Below are 26,645 nucleotides of genomic sequence, written 5' to 3' on the forward strand. Positions count from 1 at the left end.
GGTTACCCATTAGTTTCACCTGTTCCACGTTTGGACTCATTGTGCACTCTTGTTTGTCACCATAGCAACCCATTAGTTTTCACCTGTCACGTCACGCACCTGTTTCACGTTTTGAGTCACGCACCTGTTTTAGTTAATCATGTCTGTAGTATTTAAGTTCATCGTTTTCAGTTTGTCTTTCTGGCGACATCCCGCATTTATGCTTCTGCACATTCTCCACACACCCTTAAGACCCTTGCTGCTCTTTTTTCATGCCGGTTTCTCGTCCAAGTAAGTTTTCTTTATTCATGCCATAGTTTGCAAGTTTTGTTTAATGGTTCATAGTTTCTGCCTTTGTGCAAGTTTTGTGTTTAGAGTCAAGTTTTGTACTTCCGCCCCTGTGCGCGCCTTTTGTTTGATCCTTTTTCTTTTGTAGTTATAGTGTTTAAATAAATCATGTACTCCCCTTCACGCCACGTATGGTCCAAATCTTTTGCACCTCGGGAGAACAAACCACGCCACAGTCCCAGTCGTGACAAAGCATAAGTGATTATTACTGTCAGGCTTGGTAAAAAGGATAGGACTCAGATGCAGAGTAGGGAACTTTGACAGGCTTTTATTTTGACAGCTTCCTTTCACCTCCAAAGTCAAGGAATTACAATATCTATATTAACCAAAAAACTGATCAGCGAAAAAGGTTCCATAAAATAGGAACAACCGAAAATCACTCCGAACGGAGGAAAACACAAAAGCAAAGACGAACTATAATTGGCGCCGTATATGCTATAAAATGTATTAACAAAAAAACGCTCCAACAGGAGGAAGAAACAACAGCTATGAAAAATTCTACACTATCTAATCTAATAAAGTTTAACAAAAATTGTCACTCAAAAATTGGAGGAAAGAATGAAAAATAACTGATAACTCACCACTTCGGCTAAATAAACTAAATAACAAAAAAATCACTCTGCTGAGGAGGAAGAAAGGAAAACTCAAAATAGCAACGAAGGGATTTAGGATCAAGGAACATAAGCACGAGACGAGGCAAGGTAAGGCAAGGCATGGACATGGACATGGATGCTAGAGAGCACGAATAAACGAGACAATCTGGCACAGAACAAAGGGAGGAGTGGGCTTATAAGACACATGAGGGTAATAGGGAACAGGTGGAAACAAACAGGGAACAGGCATGACGTCAGATTGATGACACAAAAGGAAGGGCAAGTGACCTGAAACGAGAGGAGAGTTACTTTTCAAACTAAAACATGCAAATCACAAGACAGAAAAAACCAAGACAAGACATCCCTCTCCGCGGTGTGACAATTACATTTTAACAGAAGTGTAGCTAGAACATGTTGAAACAGAAAATAAGCAGATATTAACAGTAAATGAACAAGTAGATTAATAATTAATTTTCTACCACTTGTCCTTAATAATGTAGACAAAATAATAGAATGATAAATGACACAATATGTTACTGCATATGTCAGTAGACTAATTAGGAGCCTTTGTTTGTTTACTTACTACTAAAAGACAAGTTGTCTAGTATGATCACTGTTTTATTTAAGGACAAAATTGCAATAATAAACATATGTTTAATGTACCCTAAGATTTTTTGTTAAAATAAAGCCAATAATGATATTTTTTGTGGTCCCCTTTATTTAGAAAAGTACTGAAAAGTGCCGTAAAGTACCAAAATACTTTTGGTACCAAAATATTGGTATCGGGACAACACTAATACACACACACACACACGAGCACCCACTGGCAGAAATGTAGATCAGCGCCTCACGTTTGTCTGGACTGCCGTGAGGGAAAATAAAACTGGCGGACTCGCACAGTAGTCTCCAGGAAAACCGTGTATGGGGATACAAGCTGACGTCACAAGTCTAGGCAAATCTCAAATGGTTTGTTTGCAAAAGTGTGGATAAATATCTTCTCAAGGCCTCCGTAGTTTGAGTTTCCAGCACTTATGGCGATCGCAAACACACAAAATACAGCTGAAAAACCAGGAAAGTTGGTTTGGCAGAGAAAACGTGTTTGGAAAAGGGCTCGAACACGACAACTAAAAGATTCATGAATCACCCTCAGAGATAAATAATGAAGACACCATTTTTTTAGAGTGTCTTTGCGTCATCCCATCTTCAAGATCTGGACTGAAAATTGCTTTTTGTGTACGTGTGTCCTCTGCTCGGTGACACAACTCAGTAGCTCGATGGCCAGATCGAGCAACAAGAGAAACAAGGAGAAAACGAGAAAGAAAAGATGAACGATCAGCAAGGGAGGATAATAAAATAATGTTTCTCTTCTCACACCTGGACTGACTTTGTTCCTCTGATCCACAAGAGGATCTCTCTTCTACACTTCTACCAACATTCCTTTACTCTTTATTCCCTTTTCCTGGGAATTTGTGCGGCAGTGACACAAAAACTAGGTTAAACATAACAGAACACATAATAACCAAGACAAAAAAGATCCAGAATATCACAAAGTGAGTACACCTCTAAGATTTCAGCAGAAATTCGGACAAACCCCGTTTCCATATGAGTTAGGAAATTGTGTTAGATGTAAATATAAACGGAATACAATGATTTGCAAATCCTTTTCAACCCGTATTCAATTGAATGCACTACAAAGACAAGATATTTGATGTTCAAACTCATAAACTTTATTTTTTTTTTGTATATAATAATTAACTTAGAATTTCATGGCTGCAACACGTACCAAAGTAGTTGGGGAAGGGCATGTTCACCACTGTGTTACATGGCCTTTCCTTTTAACAACACTCAGTAAACGTTTGGGAACTGAGGAGACACATTTTTTAAGCTTCTCAGGTGGAATTCTTTCCCATTCTTGCTTGATGTGCAGCTTAAGTTGTTCAACAGTCCGGGGGTCTCCGTTGTCGTATTTTAGGCTTCATAATGCGACACACATTTTCAATGGGAGACAGGTCTGGACTACAGGCAGGCCAGTCTAGTACCCGCACTCTTTTACTGTGAAGCCACGTTGATGTAACACGTGGCTTGGCATTGTCTTGCTGAAATAAGCAGGGGTGTCCATGGTAACGTTGCTTGGATGGCAACATATGTTGCTCCAAAACCTGTATGTACCTTTCAGCATTAATGGCGCCTTCACAGATGTGTAAGTTACCCATGTCTTGGGCACTAATACACCCCCATACCATCACAGATGCTGGCTTTTCAACTTTGCGCCGATAACAATCCGGATGGTTCTTTTCCTCTTTGGTCCGGAGGACACGACGTCCACAGTTTCCAAAAATCAATTTGAAATGTGGACTCGTCAGACCACAGAACACTTTTCCACTTTGTATCAGTCCATCTTAGATGAATGAATGAATGAATGAACTATTTATTTCAAACCTGCACAGTACAACAACACACATTTTTTTTTAAACATTTTGGCAGGGACATTTATGCTAGGCTTGAAAAGGGGTTGGATGAAGCAGATGCTTATAATATCCCAACCCCTCTCACTCATTCCACATTTAACGTAAACAATATAATACAAGAACAATACTATACAAACAAAAACAAGAAAAGCTCCTGTACACTAACAATACAATAGTACCACTGTTACTATGACAAGACAAGACGAAACAAAACACACACACACACACACACACACACACACACACACATAGATAAGCTCGGGCCCAGCGAAGCCGACGGCGTTTCTGGGTGTTGATGATAAACGGTTTTCGCCTTGCATAGGAGAGTTTTAACTTGCACTTACAGATGTAGCGACCAACTGTAGTTACTGACAGTGGGTTTCTGAAGTGTTCCTGAACCCATGAGGTGATATCATTTACACACTGATGTCGCTTTTTGATACAGTACCGCCTGAGGGATCTAAGGTCACTGGCATTCAATGATAAGTGCAGCGATTTCTCCAGATTCTCTGAACCCTTTGATGATATTACGGACCGTAGATGGTGAAATCCCTAAATTCTTTGCAATAGCTGGTTGAGAAAGGGTTTTCTTAAACTGTTCAACAATTTGCTCACGCATTTGTTGACAAAGTGGTGACCCTCGCCCCATCCTTGTTTGTGAATGACTGAGCATTTCATGGAATCTACTTTTATACCCAATCATAGCACCCACCTGTTCCCAATTTGCCTGTTCACCTGTGGGATGTTCCAAATAAGTGTTTGATGAGCATTCCTCAACTTTATCAGTATTTATTGCCACCTTTCCCAACTTCTTTGTCACGTGTTGCTGGTATCAAATTCTAAAGTTAATGATTATTTGCAAAAAAAAAACCAAGTTTATCAGTTTGAACATCAAATATGTTGTCTTTGTAGCATATTCAACTGAATATGGGTTGAAAATGATTTGCAAATCATTGTATTCTGTTTATATTTACATCTAACACAATTTCCCAACTCATATCGAAACGGGGTTTGTAATTGGGTCGGCCTAGGAAGACCGTTAAGACTCTGGACTACTGATACTTCTATCGGTAATTTGTTTAATCCCGCTGTCACAATCAGTTCAAGTGCCGCTGCTGCGCACAGGTAGATGCAAATAAGCTTGGAGTAATCACAAATAAGGAAGCAACACCACACAGGAGTTTGTAAGACAACAATATTTCCTCCTTGTCCCCAAAGTCGATGAGAGTTAGTGTCAGTTTGAAGTGAACGCCATTTAACTCACGACCACCGCTACGGCGCCTCAACCAGGTTTAATCCCACCCATCGTCCACGATATGAGTTTGCTAAGTATAAAAATGAGCTGCACTTTTTCATTAAGGAAACTGCTGTTCTAAATAGATCCTCTGGATGTCACAGTAACGATTCTGTTAGGCAAGCGAAGGGTTTTTGGGTGTCCCTTTTCAGGATCCTCGTCTGTGAGTGACCGGGAACAACAGAAGAAGAAGACCACAAAGAACGGTGTCAGTTTGTCGCGGTCAAGAGTTCTTTTACATTTTTTTTAATGTCCAGAGACATGAAAAGTGACACATTTTATTGGTTCTCGGTCGAGCGGGCTAACGTCCCTCTTCTTCTTCTGTTGTTGTTGTTCCGGGTCACTGACAGACCAGCAGGATATGGAAGACTGCACATGTGCAATCCAGCATATCTCCATACATTGATCACAGAGTAAATAATAAATAAATGGGTTGTACTTGTATAGCGCTTTTCTACCTTCAAGGTACTCAAAGCGCTTTGACACTACTTCCACATTTACCCATTCACACACACATTCACACACTGATGGAGGGAGCTGCCATGCAAGGCGCTAACCAGCACCCATCAGGAGCAAGGGTGAAGTGTCTTGCTCAGGACACAACGGACATGACGAGGTTGGTACTAGGTGGGGATTGAACCAGGGACCCTCGGGTCGCGCACGGCCACTCTTCCACTGCGCCACGCCGTCCCTAGTAGAGAAAATAGTTTTCCACTTGCTGTTTTATTCCTACTTTCGATTTTCAAACACAGTAAAAAGGTTGGATAATGGATAACGATCCAGTTTTCTTTAAAAAAAATGTATTATCATCAAACCAAGAAACAGGGAAAACTGATTTTTTTGTTAAATCGTTTTTTATTTAAAAAAAAAACAACGATTGGCCGCAACGTACACAGACCGTATTTGATATCTAGAAATGTATTTATTTATTATCTATTTAATGTTTTGTTCAATTGCAGATAGGCTGTGACTTAAAGTCTAACTACACAAAGTCTAAGTATGTCCTTTGTTGTGTTTTTCTGAAACGCCACCAATTTTTTCCTTAGACTTTTTAACTATCTTGAAGTGTTTTGTCAAGAGGATTATTTGTGACATGTACATTTTCAGTGATCCTTCTATTTTCGGCCAAAGTAAAACAAAGAAAGCAATCTGAAGTTGTCTTTATTTTGAAGTTATCATGCCATGATTTTACCAAGTCCGGCCCACTCGGGAATAGATTTCAAATGAGTTTGCTCCAACCAGGGGTGTCAAATGTACGGCCCGTGGGCTGAATCAGACCCGCAAACAGGTTTTATCCGGTTTGCATGATGAGTTTGCCAAGTATTAAAATGAGCTGCTTTTTTTTTTAACGAAATAAACTGCTGTTCTAAATGTGTCCACTGGATGTCACAATAGCAATTATGTTAGGCAAGCAACGGTTTATACCGGGGCCAAGCAAGAGGTACACAGTAAAGGGTAACTGTGGCTCCACCTCCTCGACCCACATGAAACTTAAAACCTGCCGTTTTATGTCTTCTGCTTCGAACACATGGTTATTTGGCACCCTCGTTGTCCCAAAATGTCTCCATCAAACACGAGAGAAGTGAACTTAACCCTTTTGAATAGTTTTTACCTCCGTTTCTTCACTATTATGTTAGAGCCACTATGGACTGGACTCTCACAATATTATGCTAGATCCACTCGACGTCCATTGCACCGGTCCCCTGCAAGGTTTCTCATTGTTATCCCATTGGGTTGAGTTTTTTCTTGCCCTGATGTGGGATCTGATCCGAGGATGTCGTTGTGGCTTGTGCAGTTCTTTGAGACACTCAGGATTTAGGGCTATATAAGTAAACATTGATTGATTGATTCTTACGGTTTGTTGAGTTAGCACTGTAATGATACGTGGACATGACAAAGGAGGTATTTGATACCTAGACAAGTTTAAATGTGGTTTTGTTCAATCTCAGAAAGACTGTGACTTAAAGTTTAATCCTGGCTTTGTAGATACACTGAGACCAAGTCTAAGCTCGTTGTGTTTTTGAAGCTGCACCAATTTCCTCAGAATGTTCAACAAATTTAAAGTGTTTTGTCCAGAGGATTATTTGTGATTTGTACATTTTCAGAATGTGCTTGTTCTATTTTTGGCCAAAGTAAAACAAAGAAAACCACCATAGTTGTCTTTATTTTTAAGTTATCATGCCATACTTTTACCATTCCAGCCCACTTGGGAATAGAGTTTCCTCCATACGGCCCCTGAGCTAAAATGACTTTGACACCCCTGCTCTAAACGCTCCAGTAATCCACAGGCCAATATTAATGCACTCAAAAAAGGGATTTTAAAAATAGGAGCGCTGTCCGTCACTAAAATAGGTCCATGTGCAACACAAACACAAATAGGAATTAAAGCTGCAAGCAGCGATGGACGGGACCGACTTTGACGGCACATAAAATCCAAACCAGAGCAGTATCTAAAACTTGTTTGTCAACTTTTAATCAGAAGGGTTCAATCTCTCTCCTGTGCTAGTTTGAAGCCGACACGACAAACGTGCTCAGAGGAGATAATGTTTTTTTTTGTTTTTTTTAATATATTTTATTAATATTATTTTTTAATTTTTCCCCTCCCTCAGGGGGGGGGCTCGGCAGGGCGGTTGCTGGTTGTTCCATCTCCATCGTTGGGGTCCCTGCGGGTGGGGTGGGTGGTTCCCGTGGCCCTGTGCCTGGGTGGTCCTGCGGCGGCCGATTTGGGTGGGGTGGCCGGGGGCTGGCCTCGCCGCGCTCTCCGGGGGTGGGGGGGGGCTCGTGGGGGCCCGGTTGCCGGTGGGGCGGGGGCGGTCTTCCCGTCCGGTTGCGGGGAGTCTCTGGGTCCCTCGGGCGGGGCGTCTCGCCTTTCTGCCCGTGTGGGGTGTGGTCTCTCGCTGGCTTGGGGTCTGGCTGTCCCCTGCTTTTCTCGTGCCCTGTCCTCTGCCGGGTGCGTCTGTCTGCGGCCTGCTGCTGGCCCTTGTGGGCGGTACGCTGGGCCGGGCTCTGGGGTTCCTGTCGCTGGCCGGCTTGGCTGCGTGGGGGCGGTGGTCCCTGGTTCCCTGGGCACCACGCCTCCTGTTTGTGGGTTGGGCTCTCGGGGGTGATGGGGCCGTGTTCTGGCTCCCACGCACTCTGGGAGTCGAATGTATTGTACATGCAAATTCACATATGCTCACATACGTACATATGTACATATGTACATATGTACGCTCCCACATACATACACAAATACAGTACATATTTACCTACCTAATGTTCGTACATCCACACGCACATTCAATATACAAACATACACATACACATACTGTACATATACATTCACTGTACAAACACATATACACATGCTGTACATATACATTCATTGTACAAACACATATACACATTCTGTACATATACAAGTACATATGCATACTTACACTCATGCACATAATCACGTTTCATCAAACATATATTAACGTTGTTGCCCTAGGGTAAACTGGGTGTAACACATGGCACACTGACAAAGCTTAACCTATTGTGACTATAACAATCTACAAGGTTCATGTAGGTTGCTTCTCTTTCTCCCCCTCCATTTTTCTGCATTCTTTCGTATCTCAAGTTATCATTACGTATATGTATTGTTGCATTTAAACAACTGTATTGTTGATAATAAAGGTAAATTTTTGGTATTGTTCATTATCAATAGCGCTATTTCTATTGGTATTTGTATTGATCCATTTGTAGTGTAATAATGCTCATTGTCATTTCTGTATTATTTTTTATTTTTCGCTAACTGCTTATTTGCTATTACTTTTACCATCATATTTGTACATGTCATATTTGCTGATGTTGCTCTATTGTTGTTGTTGTTGTTTGCTGTTGTTGTTTTTGTCTCTCTGTCTAATCCCCCTCTTGTCCCCACAATTTCCCCCTCTGTCTTCTTTTTTTTTCTCTTTCTATCCCCTCCTGCTCCGGCCCGGCTGCACTAAATGATAATATAAATACATTTAATAAAGTCAAATACAAATAAGGCAACAAGAGAAGTATCCTACACTTCTCTTTTGTAAAGTAAATCTGAACAGCCGACATGGGCATCTACATCAACTATATGATTTGCCTGAGAAGCTGGACAAGACACACACACAAAAAAAAAAAAAGAAAAAAAAAAGAGATAATGTTTGAAAAAAGGTGACCGTTTTTTACAAAACTTTTGTTTTGAAGGGGGAATTGCAAACTTCCTTTTGATTTTTGCTGGGGGTTGTCAAAATATGAAATGTAGGTCTAAGTGAGACCTACATAGTGTTTTTTTGTTTTATGTCTCCAAGACATTCTTACTGGAAGTTACAGGCAGTTTTGTCTGAGTTTTCTTCCTAGGAGCAGTTGTGTCTGTGTTTTCTTCCTAGGGGGCGCTAGAGCGCAATTTTGAGTTTTGGGTTTGGGTTTTTTATTAGTTCGCAATTTTTGCCAGTCTTGATGTGTGTGTCCAGTTTGGTGAGTTTTGAAGCATGTTAAGGGGGTCAAATTACAGCTCAAAGAGGCAAAAGTGACTGTTTTTAGTAAACTTTTGTACTGAAGGGGGAATTGCCAACTTCCTGTTGAGTTTTGCTGAAAAATGTTAATGTATGAAATCTAGGTCTAAGTCAGACCTACATAGAGGTTTTTGTTTCATGTCTCTACAACATTCCTACCGGAAGTTACAAGCAGTTTTGTCTGTGTTTTATCTTAGGGAGCGCTAGAGCGCAATTTTGAGTTTTGATGTTTGGTTTTTTTATTAGATGGCAATTTTCGCCAGTCCTGATGTGTGTCAAATATGGTGAGTTTTGAAGCATGTTAAGGGGGTCAAATTACAGCTCAAAGAGGCGGTGGAATAATAATAATAAAACGCACGAAATACAATAGGGTCCTCTGTCCCAAAGGGACATTGCGGTCCCTAATTACTATTGTTACAACATGCACACCCACCTAATATGCTAATTGGTTGTATTGATGTACATTTGATCTGAGGCCTTTGAAAGAACGTGAATATCAGACATTAATATTATTTTACAAATTGTATTACTATTATTTTAAACGTTATTACAGGGACAAATGGTAGAAAATGGGTGGATATACGGAGTGTAATCGTAATGAATAATAAGATAGTGATTGTCTTTACAAGATTATTACATAACAACTGTATTTGATCTTGTTTAAGACCTAAAAAACAGGTGTTGATAAAAGACTTCCCTGCTGTGAGATGTTACACGATGTTGCTGGTGCACAACCTCTTGTGCTAGTAAAAATGCTCATAAAAAAAGCATTTTTTCACATTTTTATTTACACAAACTGATTATAGTACTGATAAAGTATCGATGAGGAATATCTATATTGGTATCGATAAAATCCTAACGATATACATACATACTACTCAAGAGTGCCCCAACTTACGAGTGTTTTGAAATAAGAACTGTCTACGATTTAAGTTGCAAGCAGAAATTTGAGTCCATCCTTGCAATTAGTACTAATGAATTAAGAACGGCACTTTTTTAAAAAATTTTTGTGGACATTACGGAGAGCTGTCGTCACGTCGTGACATTGCTGGTAAAACGAGCAGACTGGTGCATGTTCGACAACGCACACACACAGAGTACTTACAAGCAGACAGTGTGTAGACAGAAAAGGGAGAACGGACGCATTTTGGCTTAAAAAGTAAAGATAAAGGTGAAGTTATAACACTGAAACGCCCTCAGGAAGAGGTGCTTTAAGACATGGCTAGCTAGCTAGCGACTAACATCCATCCGCAGTCGGCAGTGTTTTAGCTACTTCTAAATCACTAATCCTGGTCTCCATGGCGACAAATAAAGTAAGTTTCTTACAAGTAACATTATCACTGCAGGAGGAGGAATAGCTAAACATGCTTCACTACGCACCGTAGGATGATACAATAGCTCACCGCTAACAGCAAGCTAGCGCTCCTCAATGTAAACAAATGCAAACATCGACTGTAACGATACCAAATACAGGAGCCGTATATAATCGATACCACAATGATTACATCGATATTTTTCAGTATCACAAAATCTTTTGTCATTTTTTTATTGTTTATAAAGTCAGGAAATATGTCCCTGGACACATGAGGACTTTGAATATGACCAATGAATGAGCCTGTAACTACTTGGTATCGGATTGATACCAAAATCTGTAGTACCACCTAAAACTAATGTCAAGTATCAAACAACAGAAGAATAAGTGATTACTACAGTTTAACAGAAGTGTAGATAGAACATGTTAAAAGAGAAAGTATTAAAGATATCAGTACTTTTCAGCGGCAGTATAGTACCAAATATGATTCATTAGTATCGCGGTACTATACTAATACCGGTATACCGTACAACCCTAACATATACCGTATTTTCCGCACCATAAGCCGCCCTGGGTTATAAGCCGCGCCTTCAATGAACGGCATATTTCAAAACTTTGTCCACCTATAAGCCGCCCCGTGTTATAAGCCGCATCTAACTGCGCTAAAGGGAATGTCAAAAAAACAGTCAGATAGGTCAGTCAAACTTTAATAATATATTGAAAACCAGCGTTCTAACAACTCTGTTCACTCCCAAAATGTACGGTAATGTGCAAATGTGCAATCAATAAGCATCAATAACTTAATGTTGCTCGAACGTTAATGTCACAACACACAAAATAAACATAACGCTCACTTTCTGAAGTTATTCTTCATTCATAAATCCCTCGAATTCTTCTCCTTCGGTGTCCGAATTAAAAAATTGGGCGAATACGGGATCCAAAATGGCCGGCTCCGTCTCGTCGCAGTTCTGTGAATCCTGCCTTCCGGAAAGCTCGGACCACAGTTGTGACCGAAATATCCGCCCAGGCATTTACGATCCACTGGCAGATGTTGGCGTATGTCGTCCGGCGCTGTCTCCCTGTCTTAGTGAAGGTGTGTTCGCCTTCGGTCATCCATTGTTCCCACGCCGTTCGCAGTCGTGCTTTAAATGCCCTGTTGACACCAATATCGAGCGGTTGGAGTTCTTTGGTTAAATATTGCCTTAAGTTTAAATTCTGCGTTATACGCGTGTCGCTTAGTAGGAGCCATTTTGTGGTCTTTACAGATGTAAACACACAAATGAAATGAAACGCAATATCCGGGGGCTTCTTCTTCTATGGGGGCGGGTGGTTGCTTACAGTAGAAGAAGAAGCGCTTCCTCTTCTATGGGGGCGGGTGCTTACCATAGAAGAAGAAGCGCTTCCTCTTCTACGGGGAAAAAAGATGGCGGCTGTTTACCGTAGTTGCGAGACCGAAACTTTATGAAAATAAATATTTATATTAATCCATATATAAGGCGCACCGGGTTATAAGCCGCACTGTCAGCTTTTGTGAAAATTTGTGGTTTTTAGGTGCGGCTTATAGTGCGGAAAATACGGTATATATATATATATATAAAGTATCAAAAATACATTTTGTATCCGGTACCAAAATATTGGCATCGGGACCACCCTACAATGATTATGTTGATTTGATATACAAACCCCGTTTCCATATGAGTTGGGAAATTGTGTTAGATGTAAATATAAACTAAATACAATGATTTGCAAATCATTTTCAACCCATATTCAGTTGAATATGCTACAAAGACAACATATTTGATGTTCAAACTAATAAACATTTTTTTTTTTTTGCAAATGATAATTAACTTTAGAATTTGATGCCAGCAACACGTGACAAAGAAGTTGGGAAAGGTGGCAATAAATACTGATAAAGTTGAGGAATGCTCATCAAACACTTATTTGGAACATCCCACAGGTGAACAGGCAAATTGGGAACAGGTGGGTGCCATGATTGGGTATAAAAGTAGATTCCATGAAATGCTCAGTCATTCACAAACAAGGATGGGGCGAGGGTCACCACTTTGTCAACAAATGAGTGAGCAAATTTTTGAACAGTTTAAGAAAAACCTTTCTCAACCAGCTATTACAAGGAATTTAGGGATTTCACCATCTATGGTCCGTAATATCATCAAAGGGTTCATAGAATCTGGAGAACTCACTGCATGTAAGCAGCTAAGCCCGTGACCTTCGATCCCTCAGGCTGTACTGCATCAACAAGCGACATCAGTGTGTAAAGGATATCACCACATGGGCTCAGGAACACTTCAGAAACCCACTGTCAGTAACTACAGTTGGTCGCTACATCTGTAAGTGCAAGTTAAAACTCCTATGCAAGGCGAAAACCATTTATCAACAACACCCAGAAACGCCATCGGCTTCGCTGGGCCTGAGCTCATCTAAGATGGACTGATATAAAGTCGAAAAGTGTTCTGTGGTCTGACGAGTCCACATTTCAAATTGCTTTTGGAAACTGTGGACATCGTGTCCTCCGGACCAAAGAGGAAAAGAACCATCCGGATTGTTATAGGCGCAAAGTTGAAAAGCCAGCATCTGTGATGGTATGGGGGTGTATTAGTGCCCAAGACATGGGTAACTTACACATCTGTAAAGGCGCCATTAATGCTGAAAGGTACATACAGGTTTTGGAGCAACATATGTTGCCATCCAAGCAACGTTACCATGGACGCCCCTGCTTATTTCAGCAAGACAATGCCAAGCCACGTGTTACATCAACGTGGCTTCATAGTAAAAGAGTGCGGGTACTAGACTGGCCTGCCTGTAGTCCAGACCTGTCTCCCATTGAAAATGTGTGGCGCATTATGAAGCCTAAAATACCACAACGGAGACCCACGTACTGTTGAACAACTTAAGCTGTACATCAAGCAAGAATGGGAAAGAATTCCACCTGAGAAGCTTAAAAAATGTGTCTCCTCAGTTCCCAAACGTTTACTGAGTGTTGTTAAAAGGAAAGGCCATGTAACACAGTGGTGAACATGCCCTTTCCCAACTACTTTGGCACGTGTTGCAGCCATGAAATTCTAAGTTAATTGTTACTTGCAAAAAAAAAAATAAAGTTTATGAGTTTGAACATCAAATATGTTGTCTTTGTAGTGCGTTCAATTGAATATGGGTTGAAAAGGATTTGCAAATCATTGTATTCCGTTTATATTTACATCTAACACAATTTCCCAACTCCTATGGAAATGGGGTTTGTACAAGTGCTTTGAGTTAAAGAGCTCGGTCACATGACCAATCAAGACAGGAAGTATTGCTGTCTGATTTACTGAGACACAATAACACATCTTTCAGGTGAGCGCATTAAACAAGAGATGTAAGATTGTTTACACATGGATGGAGCATGAGGACGTATCATGTAGGTGCACACACACGCACACACACACACACACACACACACACACGCACACACACACTGCTGTCTTGCTTCGTTAGAGATGAGGGAACAGAAGGTGCGATTAGACGACAAGCTCGGCTGAGCGAGAAGGGAAGTGAGAGCAGGTTGAGGCAGGAAGTCGTGCATCTTAAATAGTGCTGGCGTAGGGTAAAAAGTTGTAAAGATAAACCGGGCTGTCAGATTGTGTCACCGCGCTCTATCGCCACGGCGACGCCGCTTGGCTTCTCCTTTGCTATCTTTTCTCGCTCCTCTTTCCATTTCACTGCGAACGATAACATTGTCTCGCAACCACTCCGGGCCCTAATTACACTGGATGGAACAAACAGATGAGAGCGTGTGTGTGCGTGCGTGTGTGTGTGTGTGTGTGTGTGTGTATGTGTGTGTGTGTGTTGACCTCGGGGTGATTGTATTGACGACTGATGCGTAATGATTGTTAACCCTCCTAATACGAGACAAAGTGCTTGCAGGAAGTGACTCCATTAGATAATGTCAGACTGGAGGTTGACGACATGCGACGCTATTTGATGTCATAATTAATGTTTCCCACAGGGGGAAAAAAAAAAGCGTAGCACGATACAGACGCTGTGAAAAAAGTGTTCATTCATCGTTGGCAGCGTCACTCTGACTTGTTTTAAGCGCTTATTTTAGGCCTTTTCCAGCTTCAAAATGGCCAAATGAAGTCTAAATATTTTTGTTATTGCAATATTCAAGGTTCTGTGTTGGGCCCCTTATTATTCACTATTTACATAAATAATCTTGGACAGAATATTCCGAACTCAACTTTCCATTTCTACGCTGATGATACCGTCCCCTCAACTCTACCCAAAATGGATTAACTCGCTGGAATAAAAAAAGACAATATAACATACATCCATAAATGTGGACACATGTGAAAAAGTGCAATATATTTATCTGTACAGTAATCTATTTATTTATTTATATATATCCATCCATCCATCCATTTTCTACCGCTTATTCCCTTTGGGGTCGCGGGGGTCGCTGGAGCCTATCTCAGCTACAATCGGGCGGAAGGCGGGGTACACCCTGGACAAGTCGCCACCTCATCGCAGGGCCAACACAGATAGACAGACAACATTCACACTCACATTCACACACTAGGGCCAATTAAGTGTTGCCAATCAACTTATCCCCAGGTGCATGTCTTTGGAAGTGGGAGGAAGCCGGAGTACCCGGAGGGAATCCACGTAGTCACGGGGAGGACATGCAAACTCCACACAGAAAGATCCCAAGCCCGGGATTGAACCCAAGACTACTCAGGACCTTCGTATTGTGAGGCAGATGCACTAACCCCTCTGCCGCCGTGAAGCCCTTATTTATATATATTTATATATATTTATTTATTTTACATAAATATTTATATATTATTTATACATACATATATTTATCCTGCACTACCATGAGCTTATGGAACGAAATTTCGTTCTTATCTGTGCTGTAAAGTTCAAATTTGAATGACAATAAAAAGGAAGTCTAAGTCTAAGTCTAAGTCATATACTGCACAGCACCCACTCCTGCTGAGGCCTTGAAATATCTACAACATGCATTCGACAGAGTACAAGAACAACTTTGCTATCTTCAACTGGTTTAAAATGCAGAGAAAGCAAAGTGTATGTTCTTTACCACATCAAAAACTGTAAGATCATCACTGTGTGAGAACATTTTAACAGGAAATGGGCAACAAACTGTGTTAGTATCTTCTTTTAAATATTTAGGATTTTTAATTGATGACCACTAGAGTTTTAAGGAGCACACTCAGTATGTAAACTAAAACTTTTACTGGGATTTTATTATAGAAACAAGTCTTGCTTTTCTTTTACTGTGAAACAGAAATTGGTGGAAACATCCTTTTTACCTGTTATTGACTATGGAGATGTGTTGTGCATGAATGCTACTGCTGGTTGTCTGCACAAGCTGGATAGTGTGTACCACGGAGCACTGAGATTCATCACCAACTGCGCTCCCCTTACTCACCATTGTGTGTTATACTCAACGGTTAACTGGACGTCTTTATGTGCTCGACGCCTCAATCATTGGTATGTGTTCATCTACAAAACCATTCTGGGTATCACTCCATCTTATCTGTCTTGTCTTTTAACAAGGAAACAAGGAAGTCACAATCTCCGTTCAATGAATGTTCATCCCCAAAGTAAGAACTGAACTGGGCAAGAAAGCATTTAGGTTTTCAGCACCGAAGGCTTGAAATAACCTACAATCGAATCTTCAACTTCAAAACCCTTGTTACATTAAATGAGTTAAGCTTCTGTGAAAGGATTGCAGTCTACCTTGTCTGTATGCACATGATTGGCCACTGGAGGGGGCTAAACTAGTCAGAGCGCACTGTTCAGTATGGTGGCCTCTGATTGGCCCCAGCCTCAGCCAGCAATACTCTATAGTAGGGGTGCACACTAAATATCCATTCACATCCGAATCACGATTCTTGTTCATCCCGATTCTAAAACGATTCTTAGTTTTAAAAAATACAAATATATGAATAAAAAATGTTGAATACATTTTTAAAATACGTTTTTAGGCCATCAGAAGGAGTCCTAATTAATACCATACACAGTCTTAATTAATGCCATGCACAGTCCTAATTAATGCCATGCACAGTCCTAATTAAAACCATGCACAGTCCTAATCAATATCATGCACAGTCCTAATTAATACCATGCACAGTCCTAATTAATATCATGCACAGTCTTAATTTATATCATGCAGAGTCCTAATTAATACCATGCATAGTCCTAATTAATATCATGCACAGTCCTAATTAGTATCATGCACAGTCCTAATTGATACCATGCACAGTCCTAATTAATATCATGCACAGTCCTAATTGATACCATGCATTGTCCTAATTAATATCATTCAGTCCTAATTAGTATCATGCACAGTCCTAATTAATACCATGTACAGTCCTAATTAATACCATGCACAGTCCTAATTAGTATCATGCACAGTCCTAATTAATACCATGCACAGTCCTGATTAGTATCATGCACAGTCCTAATTAGTATCATGCACAGTCCTAAGTGATACCATGCACAGTCCTAATTAATACCATGCACAGTCCTAATTGATACCATGCATTGTCCTAATTAATATCATTCAGTCCTAATTAGTATCATGCACAGTCCTAATTGATACCATGCATTGTCCTAATTAATATCATTCAGTCCTAATTAGTATCATGCACAGTCCTAATTAATACCATGCACAGTCCTAATTAGTACCATGCACAGTCCTAATTAATACCATGCACAGTCCTAATTAGTATCATGCACAGTCATAATTAATACCATGCACAGTCCTAATTAATACAATGCACAGTCCTAATTAGTATCATGCACAGTCCTAATTAATACCATGCACAGTCCTAATTAGTATCATGCACAGTCCTAATTTATATCATGCACAGTCCTAAGTGATACCATGCACAGTCCTAATTAATACCATGCACAGTCCTAATTGATACCATGCATTGTCCTAATTAATATCATTCAGTCCTAATTAGTATCATGCACAGTCCTAATTGATACCATGCACAGTCCTAATTAGTACCATGCACAGTCCTAATTAATACCATGCACTGTCCTAATTAGTATCATGCACAGTCATAATTAATACCATGCACAGTCCTAATTAATACCATGCACAGTCCTAATTAGTATCATGCACAGTCCTAATTAATACCATGCACAGTCCTAATTAATGCCATGCACAGTCCTAATTAAAACCGTGCACAGTCCTAATCAATATCACGCACAGTCCTAATTCATATCATGCACAGTCCTAATTAATACCATGCATAGTCCTAATTAATATCATGCACAGTCCTAATTAATACCATGCATAGTCCTAATTGATATCATGCACAGTCCTAATTAGTATCATGCTCAGTCCTAATTAATACCATGCACAGTCCTAATTGATACCATGCATTGTCCTAATTAATATCATTCAGTCCTAATTAGTATCATGCACAGTCCTAATTAATACCATGCACAGTCCTAATTAGTATCATGCACAGTCCTAATTAATACCATGCACAGTCCTAATTAGTATCATGCACAGTCCTAATTAATACCATGCACAGTCCTAATTAGTATCATGCACAGTCCTAATTAATACCATGCACAGTCCTAATTAATATCATGCACAGTCCTAATCAATATCATATACAGACCTAATTAATACCACGCACAGTCCTAATTAATACCATGCACAGTCCTAATTAATACCATGCACAGTCCTAATTGGTATCATGCACAGTCCTAATTAATACCATGCACAGTCCTAATTAGTATCATGCACAGTCCTAATTAATACCATGCACAGTCCTAATTAATATCATGCACAGTCCTAATCAATATCATATACAGTCCTAATTAATATCATGCACAGTCCTAATCAATATCATATACAGACCTAATTAATACCATGCACAGTCCTAATTAATACCATGCACAGTCCTAAATAGTATCATGCACAGTCCTAATTAATACCATGCACAGTCCTAATTAATACCATGCACAGTCTTAATACCATGCACAGTCCTAATTAGTATCATGCACAGTCCTAATTACACCATGCACAGTCCTAATTAATATCATGCACAGTCCTAATCAATATCATATACAGACCTAATTAATACCATTCACAGTCCTAATTAATACCATGCACAGTCCTAATTAAATATGATTATTTCCAAAGTACATAAATGTCGAGCATGCATCTTTCCAGACTTGTGTTTACTCCTTCATCGGTTCAATGTTGCCAGAACTGATTTTTCTTTGCTGCAAATCTTGAGTCCGATGTCTTTTTTTTTTTTCTTCCCAAGTTTACGCGAGCATGTTTATCACGGTGGGGAATGAAGACGTCACACAATAACATTACGCCTTCACACTCAGTTTTGCGTGTTAATATCGCAGCACACAGGTGCTTTAAGACATGGCTAGCTAGCTAGCAGCTACAGTCCATCCGCAGTCGGCAGTGTTTTAGCTACTTCTGAATCACTAATCCTGGTCTCCATGGCGACAAATAAAGTACGTTTCTCACAAGTATCATTATCACTGCAGGACGAGGGATAGCGAAACATGCTTCACTGCACACATAGCTCACTGGAGCTCCTGAATACATCAATATTTTTTATATTCATAAAATATTTTTTTCGTTTTTAAAAAAATGTGTAATGCGGTCCTCTCCAAGGTTTCTCATAGTCATTCACATCGACGTCCCACTGGGGTGAGTTTTTCCTTGCCCTTATGTGGGCTATACCGAGGATGTCGTTGTGGCTTGTGCAGCCCTTTGAGACACTTGTGATTTAGGGCTATATAAATAAACATTGATTGATTGATTGATTGATATAAAGTCAGGAAATATGTCCCTGGACACATGAGGACTTTGAATATGACCAATGTATGATCCTGCAACGACTTGGTATCGGATTGATACTCAAATATCTAGTATCATCCAAAACTAATGTAAAGTATCAAACAACAGAAGAATAAGTGATTATTACAACTTTCAGTTGTCATATTGACAAAAGTGTTTTCAGCCTGGATTAGATCACTGACAACGTTGAGGACTGCTCCACATCTTAGCAGCATGAAACTGAATCGCAGCCTCACCATGTCTGACATGAAGATTGTTTTGTCACTGGCGAGGAAAATGTTGCTGCAAATTAATTTTTTTCTCCTATTTTTTGCATCGATTTAGAATCGGGATGAACAGGAACCACAATCAAACACATTTCTGTGCACGCCTACTATCATGTATGAAGATTATTATTACTTTGTGATTCACACTGTTGGCGAGGAAAGTGCTGTTACATCCAAGCCCCTCCCCCAACAGCAGTTCTCCCCACCTGCTCAGTGGTAGGTTGCTCAGTAACTTAGCAACTTCTCTTTAGAAAGTGAACATCTTATATAACGCCGTGGGACATACACAGGAAGTCCACAAAACACTCCATGTTGGCAGAGGAGGTGATGTTTACCTTCCATGATGACGGGAACCTTGCAGCACATTTGGGGGGGGGGAAGTGTGACACTCCCTCAGAGATGAGGAACATATATTATGCGAACAGCAGGAGCACACGTTGACGTGTGAGGTTTGAACCCGGTGAACCCTCACAGGTCTGGTGGGACCTTCAAGTTTGTTTCAAGCTGACTTCCTTCTCTACTCAGACGTGAAACTTTACTGAAGCAGCAGAAGTGACTCCCTGATGACAGGATGACACAACACCTCATTCCACTCCTCACCCTGGTTAACCTCCCTCCATTACCAGTGCACTACCACACCTTCACACACCACATATTGTTCATCCAACATCATTCTTACATGGATGTGCACTATATATATATATATATATATATATATATATATATATATATATATATATATATATATATATATATATATATATATATATATATATATATATATACACATATATATACCCATTAGGGCTGTGAATCTTTGGGCACCACACGATTAATATGATTTGTGGGGGTAACGATTCGATTCAGAATCGATTCTCGATTCAAAACCTACACTTTTTTTTAAATAACATTGGGTGCCAGTTCTATGATTAACTACATTCCTCAATAAAAAAGATAAACAACTCTGATCCATTTCTATATTACTTTTTTTAAAAATGGTTTGTCTGAGTGGCTGGACAGGACAGACTGAATTTTTTTTAAATTTTTTTTAATCAAAATATAATTTAGATTTTTTTTTTTAATAGATTAATAATTGTTACAAATAAAAGTTGCGAGTAATCTCAAAATTGATTTTTTTTACACCCCCTAATATATATATACACATGTTGTTCCTGGGATCTGTTGGAGCCACTCTCCCAGTTTGGGGGTTACTGCTCTGAGTGCCCCCACTACCACGGGGACCACGCTCGCCTTGACCTTCCACATCCGTTCCAGCTGCTCATATATATATATATATATATATATATAAGTCTTAATAAGGTTATCCAAAAAATAGTGCTCGATACCGTAGTAGAGCGCAATATATGTATGTGTGGGAAAAAAAAATCACAAGACTATTTCATCTCTACAGGCCTGTTTCATGAGGGGGGGGGTTCCCTCAATCATCAGGAGATTTTAATGGGAGCATTCACATACCATGGTTTATATAGGGCACAGAGTGGGTGGGTACAGGCTGGCGTAGGGGCGTGGTGATTGGCAACCCCCCCGTACCAAAAAGCCCTTGATGAAAGCGGATACAATTTCACCCTCACCTATGAACCCACGCCAGGAAACCAGCCAAAAAAGAACAGAAAACGAAACGACATCATCTGGTACAACCCCCCATACAGCAAAAACGTCTCAACTAACATTGGACACAAATTCCTCAATCTGATTGACAAACACTTTCCCAAAGACAACACCCTAAGAAAAGTATTCAACAAGAACAACATTAAATTGAGCTACAGCTGTATGAACAATATACGACAAATCATCTCAAACCACAACAAAACAATTGCAAATGAGCCGTCGGCCCCCGGACAGAGCGACTCCAAAACCAACAAAGGCTGTAACTGTCGAAAGAAACCTGATTGCCCTCTCAACGGGGGGTGCTTACAAACATCAGTTGTCTACCAATCTAAGGTAACACGCAAGGACATTAACACATCCGACACATATGTAGGATTAACCGAGGGAGAATTCAAAACCAGATGGAACAATCACAAGGCTTCTTTCAGGAACCAAAACCTGCGGAATACCACAGAACTCAGCAAACACATTTGGGACCTCAAAGACAATAATGTTGAATATTCAATAACATGGCAAATTCTTGCATCCAGCACACCTTACAATAGTGGTAATAAAAGATGCAACCTATGCTTGAAAGAGAAACTGTTTATTATTTACCGTCCGGACCTGTCATCCCTCAACAAGCGCAGCGAAATTGTAACAGCATGCCGCCACAGACGGAAACACCTCCTAGGTAACACATGAGCCAATCACCACGCCCCTACGCCAGCCTGTACCCACCCACTCTGTGCCCTATATAAACCATGGTATGTGAATGCTCCCATTAAAATCTCCTGATGATTGAGGGAACCCCCCCTCATGAAACAGGCCTGTAGAGATGAAATAGTCTTGTGATTTTTTTTCCCCACACATACATATATATATATATATATATATATATATATATATATATATATATATATATATATATATATATATATATATATATATATATATATTAAAAAGTATACATACAGCAATGTTAATATTTGGTTACATGTCCCTTGGCAAGTTTAACTGCAATAAGGCACTTTTGGTAGCCATCCACAAGCTTCTGCTTGAATTTTTGACCACTCCTCTTGACAAAATTGGTGCAGTTCAGCTAAATGTGTTGGTTTTCTGACATGGACTTGTTTCTTCAGCATTGTCCGCACCTTTAAGTGAGCCATTCTAAAACCTTAATTGTAGCCTGATTTAGCCATTCCTTTACCATTTTTACATGTGTTTGGCGTCATTGTCCTGTTGGAACACCCAACTGCGCCCAAAACCCAACCTCCGGGCTGATGATTTTAGGTTGTCCTGAAGAATTTGGAGATAATCCTCCTTTTTCATTGTCCCATTTACTCTCTGTAAAGCACCAGTTCCATTGGCAGCAAAACAGGCCCAGAGCATAATACTACCACCACCATACTTGACGGTAGGAATGGTGTTCCTGGGATTAAAGACCTCACATTTTCTTCTCCAAACATATTGCTGGGTATTGTGGCCAAACAGCTCAATTTTTGTTTCATCTGACCACAGAACATTCCTCCAGAAGGTCTTATCTTTGTCCATGTGATGTGTAAATTGTTTTTTTTTACTAATTTTCAAAGATATATTTACAACAAATTATACTAATAATTCGTACAACTTTCTTTGCCAACATTGTGAATCACACAATATTATTAATGTTATTAATACATTATATTAGGGCTGCACAAACAATGGATTCACATCAGAATCACGATTCTTATTCATCCCCATTCTAAATCAATTCATTATTTAATAATAGCTCAGTCCGTAATTGAATATGAACAAAAAAATTTTATTTTATTTTCAGAGATGATAGAATTTGACCCTGTTGTGTATTTCCTTGTCTTTCCTGCTGGTAGTTATGGCGAACACGTCCAGCACTTCAAGGTGCTGCAGGACCGCTGCAGTCAGTTCTACGTGTGGGACGAGCTCTTCTCCTCCCTCAACCAGCTGGTGGACTTCTACCATAGCAACAGCATCGCTAAGGAGAGGACCGTCTTTCTGCGAGACCCAGAACACTTTGCCAGAGTGAGCACGTGACACCCCCTTGTTTTGTTTACATATCATGACTTCATCAACATCCCCGACACATTTGCTGATGTTGTGCTACTTCCACTGTCTTTTGAAACTGGAGTAAAACGTCATCATATTTCTCACTTTTGATCAACATTCATTGAACAAATTGTTCACTATTAGCGGTCCGTCCAGGATTTCATAAACCTCGGCCTTGCGACTTTGCACAATCCCCGCAATATATTCCGCCCATTTTGGGAAAACAAGATTGTCCCAGCAGCACTCAAACGCACCGCCAAGTGGTTAACGGGTGTTCAAAGTGCAGCTTGTTTTTTATTTACTTCATACACTTCCTAAAGACAAAATAAAAACATTCCGAATTAGAACATTACACAGAAGAACTAGAATATGCGATTTTGGGGAAAATTGCGTGCGAATGCTGAAATGCTAACAATTGGAATGTGTCAACTACCAAGTCATATGGCTATGAAGCATACACATGTAGAAATTTGCTTAAAAAAAAAAGTTTGCCTGCTAACAGTTAGAATGCGTCAACCATCAAGTCATATATCAAGCATACACATGTATCCATCCATTTTCTACCGCTTGTCCCTTTCGGGGTCGCTGGAGCCTATCTCAGCTGCATTCGGGCGGTAGGCGGGGCACACCCTGGACAAAATGTATAATTAGCTAAAAAAAAAGTTAGCATGCTAACAGTTAGAATGCATGAACTACCAAGGCATATGACTATGAAGCATACACATGTAAAATGTGTGCAAAAAATAAGTTAGCATGCTAACAGTTAGAATGCATGAACTACCAAGTCATATGGCTATGAAGCATATGCATTAGAGATGCGCGGATAGGCAATTTATTTCATCCGCAACCGCGTCAGAAAGTCGTCAACCATCCGCCATCCACCCGATGTAACGTTTGATCAGAACTGCACCCGCCCGCCATCCGCCCGTTTTTATATATCTAATATTAATAAAAAAAAAAAAAAAGGGTGAAAACTACGCGAATTGCACCTTGTGCAGACAAGATTTTTCGATCGGACACGGAGGAATTAGCGATGTAAAAGACCACGTTGGGACAAAAAAACACAAGTCTAATGCCGTTGCTAGCGATACAAGTGGAAAACTTTCAACGTTTTTCGTCGCCCAAACAGATTCTTTGGATGTGATAAATGCCGAAGTTTTATTTACGGAGGCAATAATTGAGCATGGACTTCCAATCGCACTGGCTGATCACATGGGACAGTTAATAATGTAATGCAACCTTTAAAAATCATTACGCGGTGATCGCGATCCCAAAAATAAACTTTTCTTGCATGATAATGTCCAGAAAAATTTGCTTTATATTACTATAGAGTCCTTTTAACGAATGAGTTTGATGGTTTATCACAAACCTTAAATGAAATTCCATGGCCACCGTCCTGCTCTCTATATCAACCAGGGTGAGCCCCACCCCTTTCGTGAGCGCACTGCGAAAGCGGACGAGGCGGGGTGTCGGTGCGGTGGGCGCGGTAGTGACCCTGGACGTGCGTCGGGCCCTTCTCGCGGATCGCCTCAGCTACGGCTCCCGGTGGGGCCCTCTCGGGGGAAGGGGCCTCGGTCCCGGACCCCGGCGAGGCGTCCCTTCTCCGCTCCGTAAAATTGTCCATCTCTTTTCTTTTCTTTTTCTTCTGTTGTGGCATATGCAGCTTGTGCCTGCTCGTTTTTCGTATGTGGGTAACAACATTTAACTATGTATATATATTTCCGAATTGGTTTAACTGCCACCCGCAAAAAAAAATAAATAAATAAATAAATATCTAATTAATCCGCCCGACCCGACCCGCGAGCGGATAAAATCTTATTGTTTTTAATTTCTTCCGCCCGATCCGCGGATAATCCGCGGACTCCGCGGTTGTGTCCGCAAACCGCGCATCTCTAATATGCATATAAAATTAGCTAAGAAAATAAAAGTTAGCATGCTAACAGTTAGAATGTGTCAACTACCAAGGCATATGGCTATGAAGCATACGCATGTAAAATTAGCTAAAAAAAAAACAAAAGTTAGCATGCTAACAGTTAGAATGCATGAACTACCAAGTCATATGACTATGAACCATACACATGTGAAATGTGTGCACAAAATAAGTTAGCATGCTAACAGTTAGAATGTGTCAACTACTAAGTCATATGGCTATGAAGCATACGCATGTAAAATTAGCTAAAAATAAAAAGTTAGCATTCTAAAACTTAGAATGCATGAACTACCAAGTCATATGACTATGAAGCATACACATGTAAAATTTGTGCAAAAAATAAGTTAGCATGCTAACAGTTAGAATGTGTCAACTACCAAGTCATATGGCTATGAAGCATATGCATGTAAAATTAGCTAAAAAAAAAAAAAAAAAGTTAGCATGCTAACAGTTAGAATGTGTCAACTACACAAGTCATATGACTATGAAGTATACACATGTAAAATGTGTGCAAAAAAATAAGTTAGCATGCTAACAGTTAGAATGTGTCAAGTACCAAGGCATATGGCTATGAAACATACGCTTGTAAAATTAGCTAAAAATAAAAAGTTAGCATGCTAACACTTAGCATGTGGTTTTAATCGAGATCCGATGCTACATGGTAATAAATAACTGTATAAGGAAGAGAATGCTACATGCTAATAGGTAAGTGTGTGAGGAAGAGAATGCTACATGCTAATAGCTAAGTGTGTGAGGAAGAGAATGCTACATGCTAATGGCTAAGTTAGTGATTTTGAAAGTGTGTATTTATTTTGGGGGGAAAAAACTCCTGCGAAATCAAGCATCTCAAAAAACTTTGCAGCAACTTTTTGAAAAAGTTACCACAAAATGAAACATTTCAGTGTTGAAGAATGAAAGAAAAGAAGTGAGTGACATCTTGGAGGGACTGTGGTGTGTTGAGGATTCTCACCAGCGGCATTGACACATTTTAGTAACAATAACAACAAAATAAAACTCCTTTCTTTATATCATTCATGTGTCCATTCATTCAACATGTTTACTATTCTTTTATTCATATCATTCATGTGTCCATTAATTCAACATGTTTACTATTCTTTTATTCATCATTCATGTGTCCATTCATTCAACATGTTTACTATTCTTTTATTCATATCATTCATGTGTTCATTCATTCAACATGTTTACTATTCTTTTATTCATCATTCATGTGTCCATTCATTCAACATGTTTACTATTCTTTTATTCATATCATTCATCTGTCCATTCATTCAACATGTTTACTATTCTTTTATTCATCATTCATGTGTCCATTCATTCAACATGTTTACTATTCTTTTATTCATCTTCCATCGGTCTGATGACCCAACACATGACCATTATGT

General features: G+C 39.8%; 1 protein-coding gene across 1 annotated transcript in view; it reads left to right on the top strand.

The window, feature by feature from the left end:
• Positions 1-26,645, top strand: part of grapa (GRB2 related adaptor protein a) — a 111,989-nt gene that overhangs the window by 37,785 nt on the left and 47,559 nt on the right. Inside the window, exon 4 of the mRNA XM_061981591.1 lies at positions 23,120-23,288. Within this exon, the coding sequence (XP_061837575.1) occupies positions 23,120-23,288 (169 nt within the window). The remainder of the gene's footprint in view (positions 1-23,119; positions 23,289-26,645) is intronic.

The sequence above is a fragment of the Nerophis lumbriciformis genome, linkage group LG24 (genome assembly GCF_033978685.3).
Source record: "Nerophis lumbriciformis linkage group LG24, RoL_Nlum_v2.1, whole genome shotgun sequence".
NCBI classification, from domain to species: Eukaryota; Metazoa; Chordata; class Actinopteri; order Syngnathiformes; family Syngnathidae; genus Nerophis; species Nerophis lumbriciformis.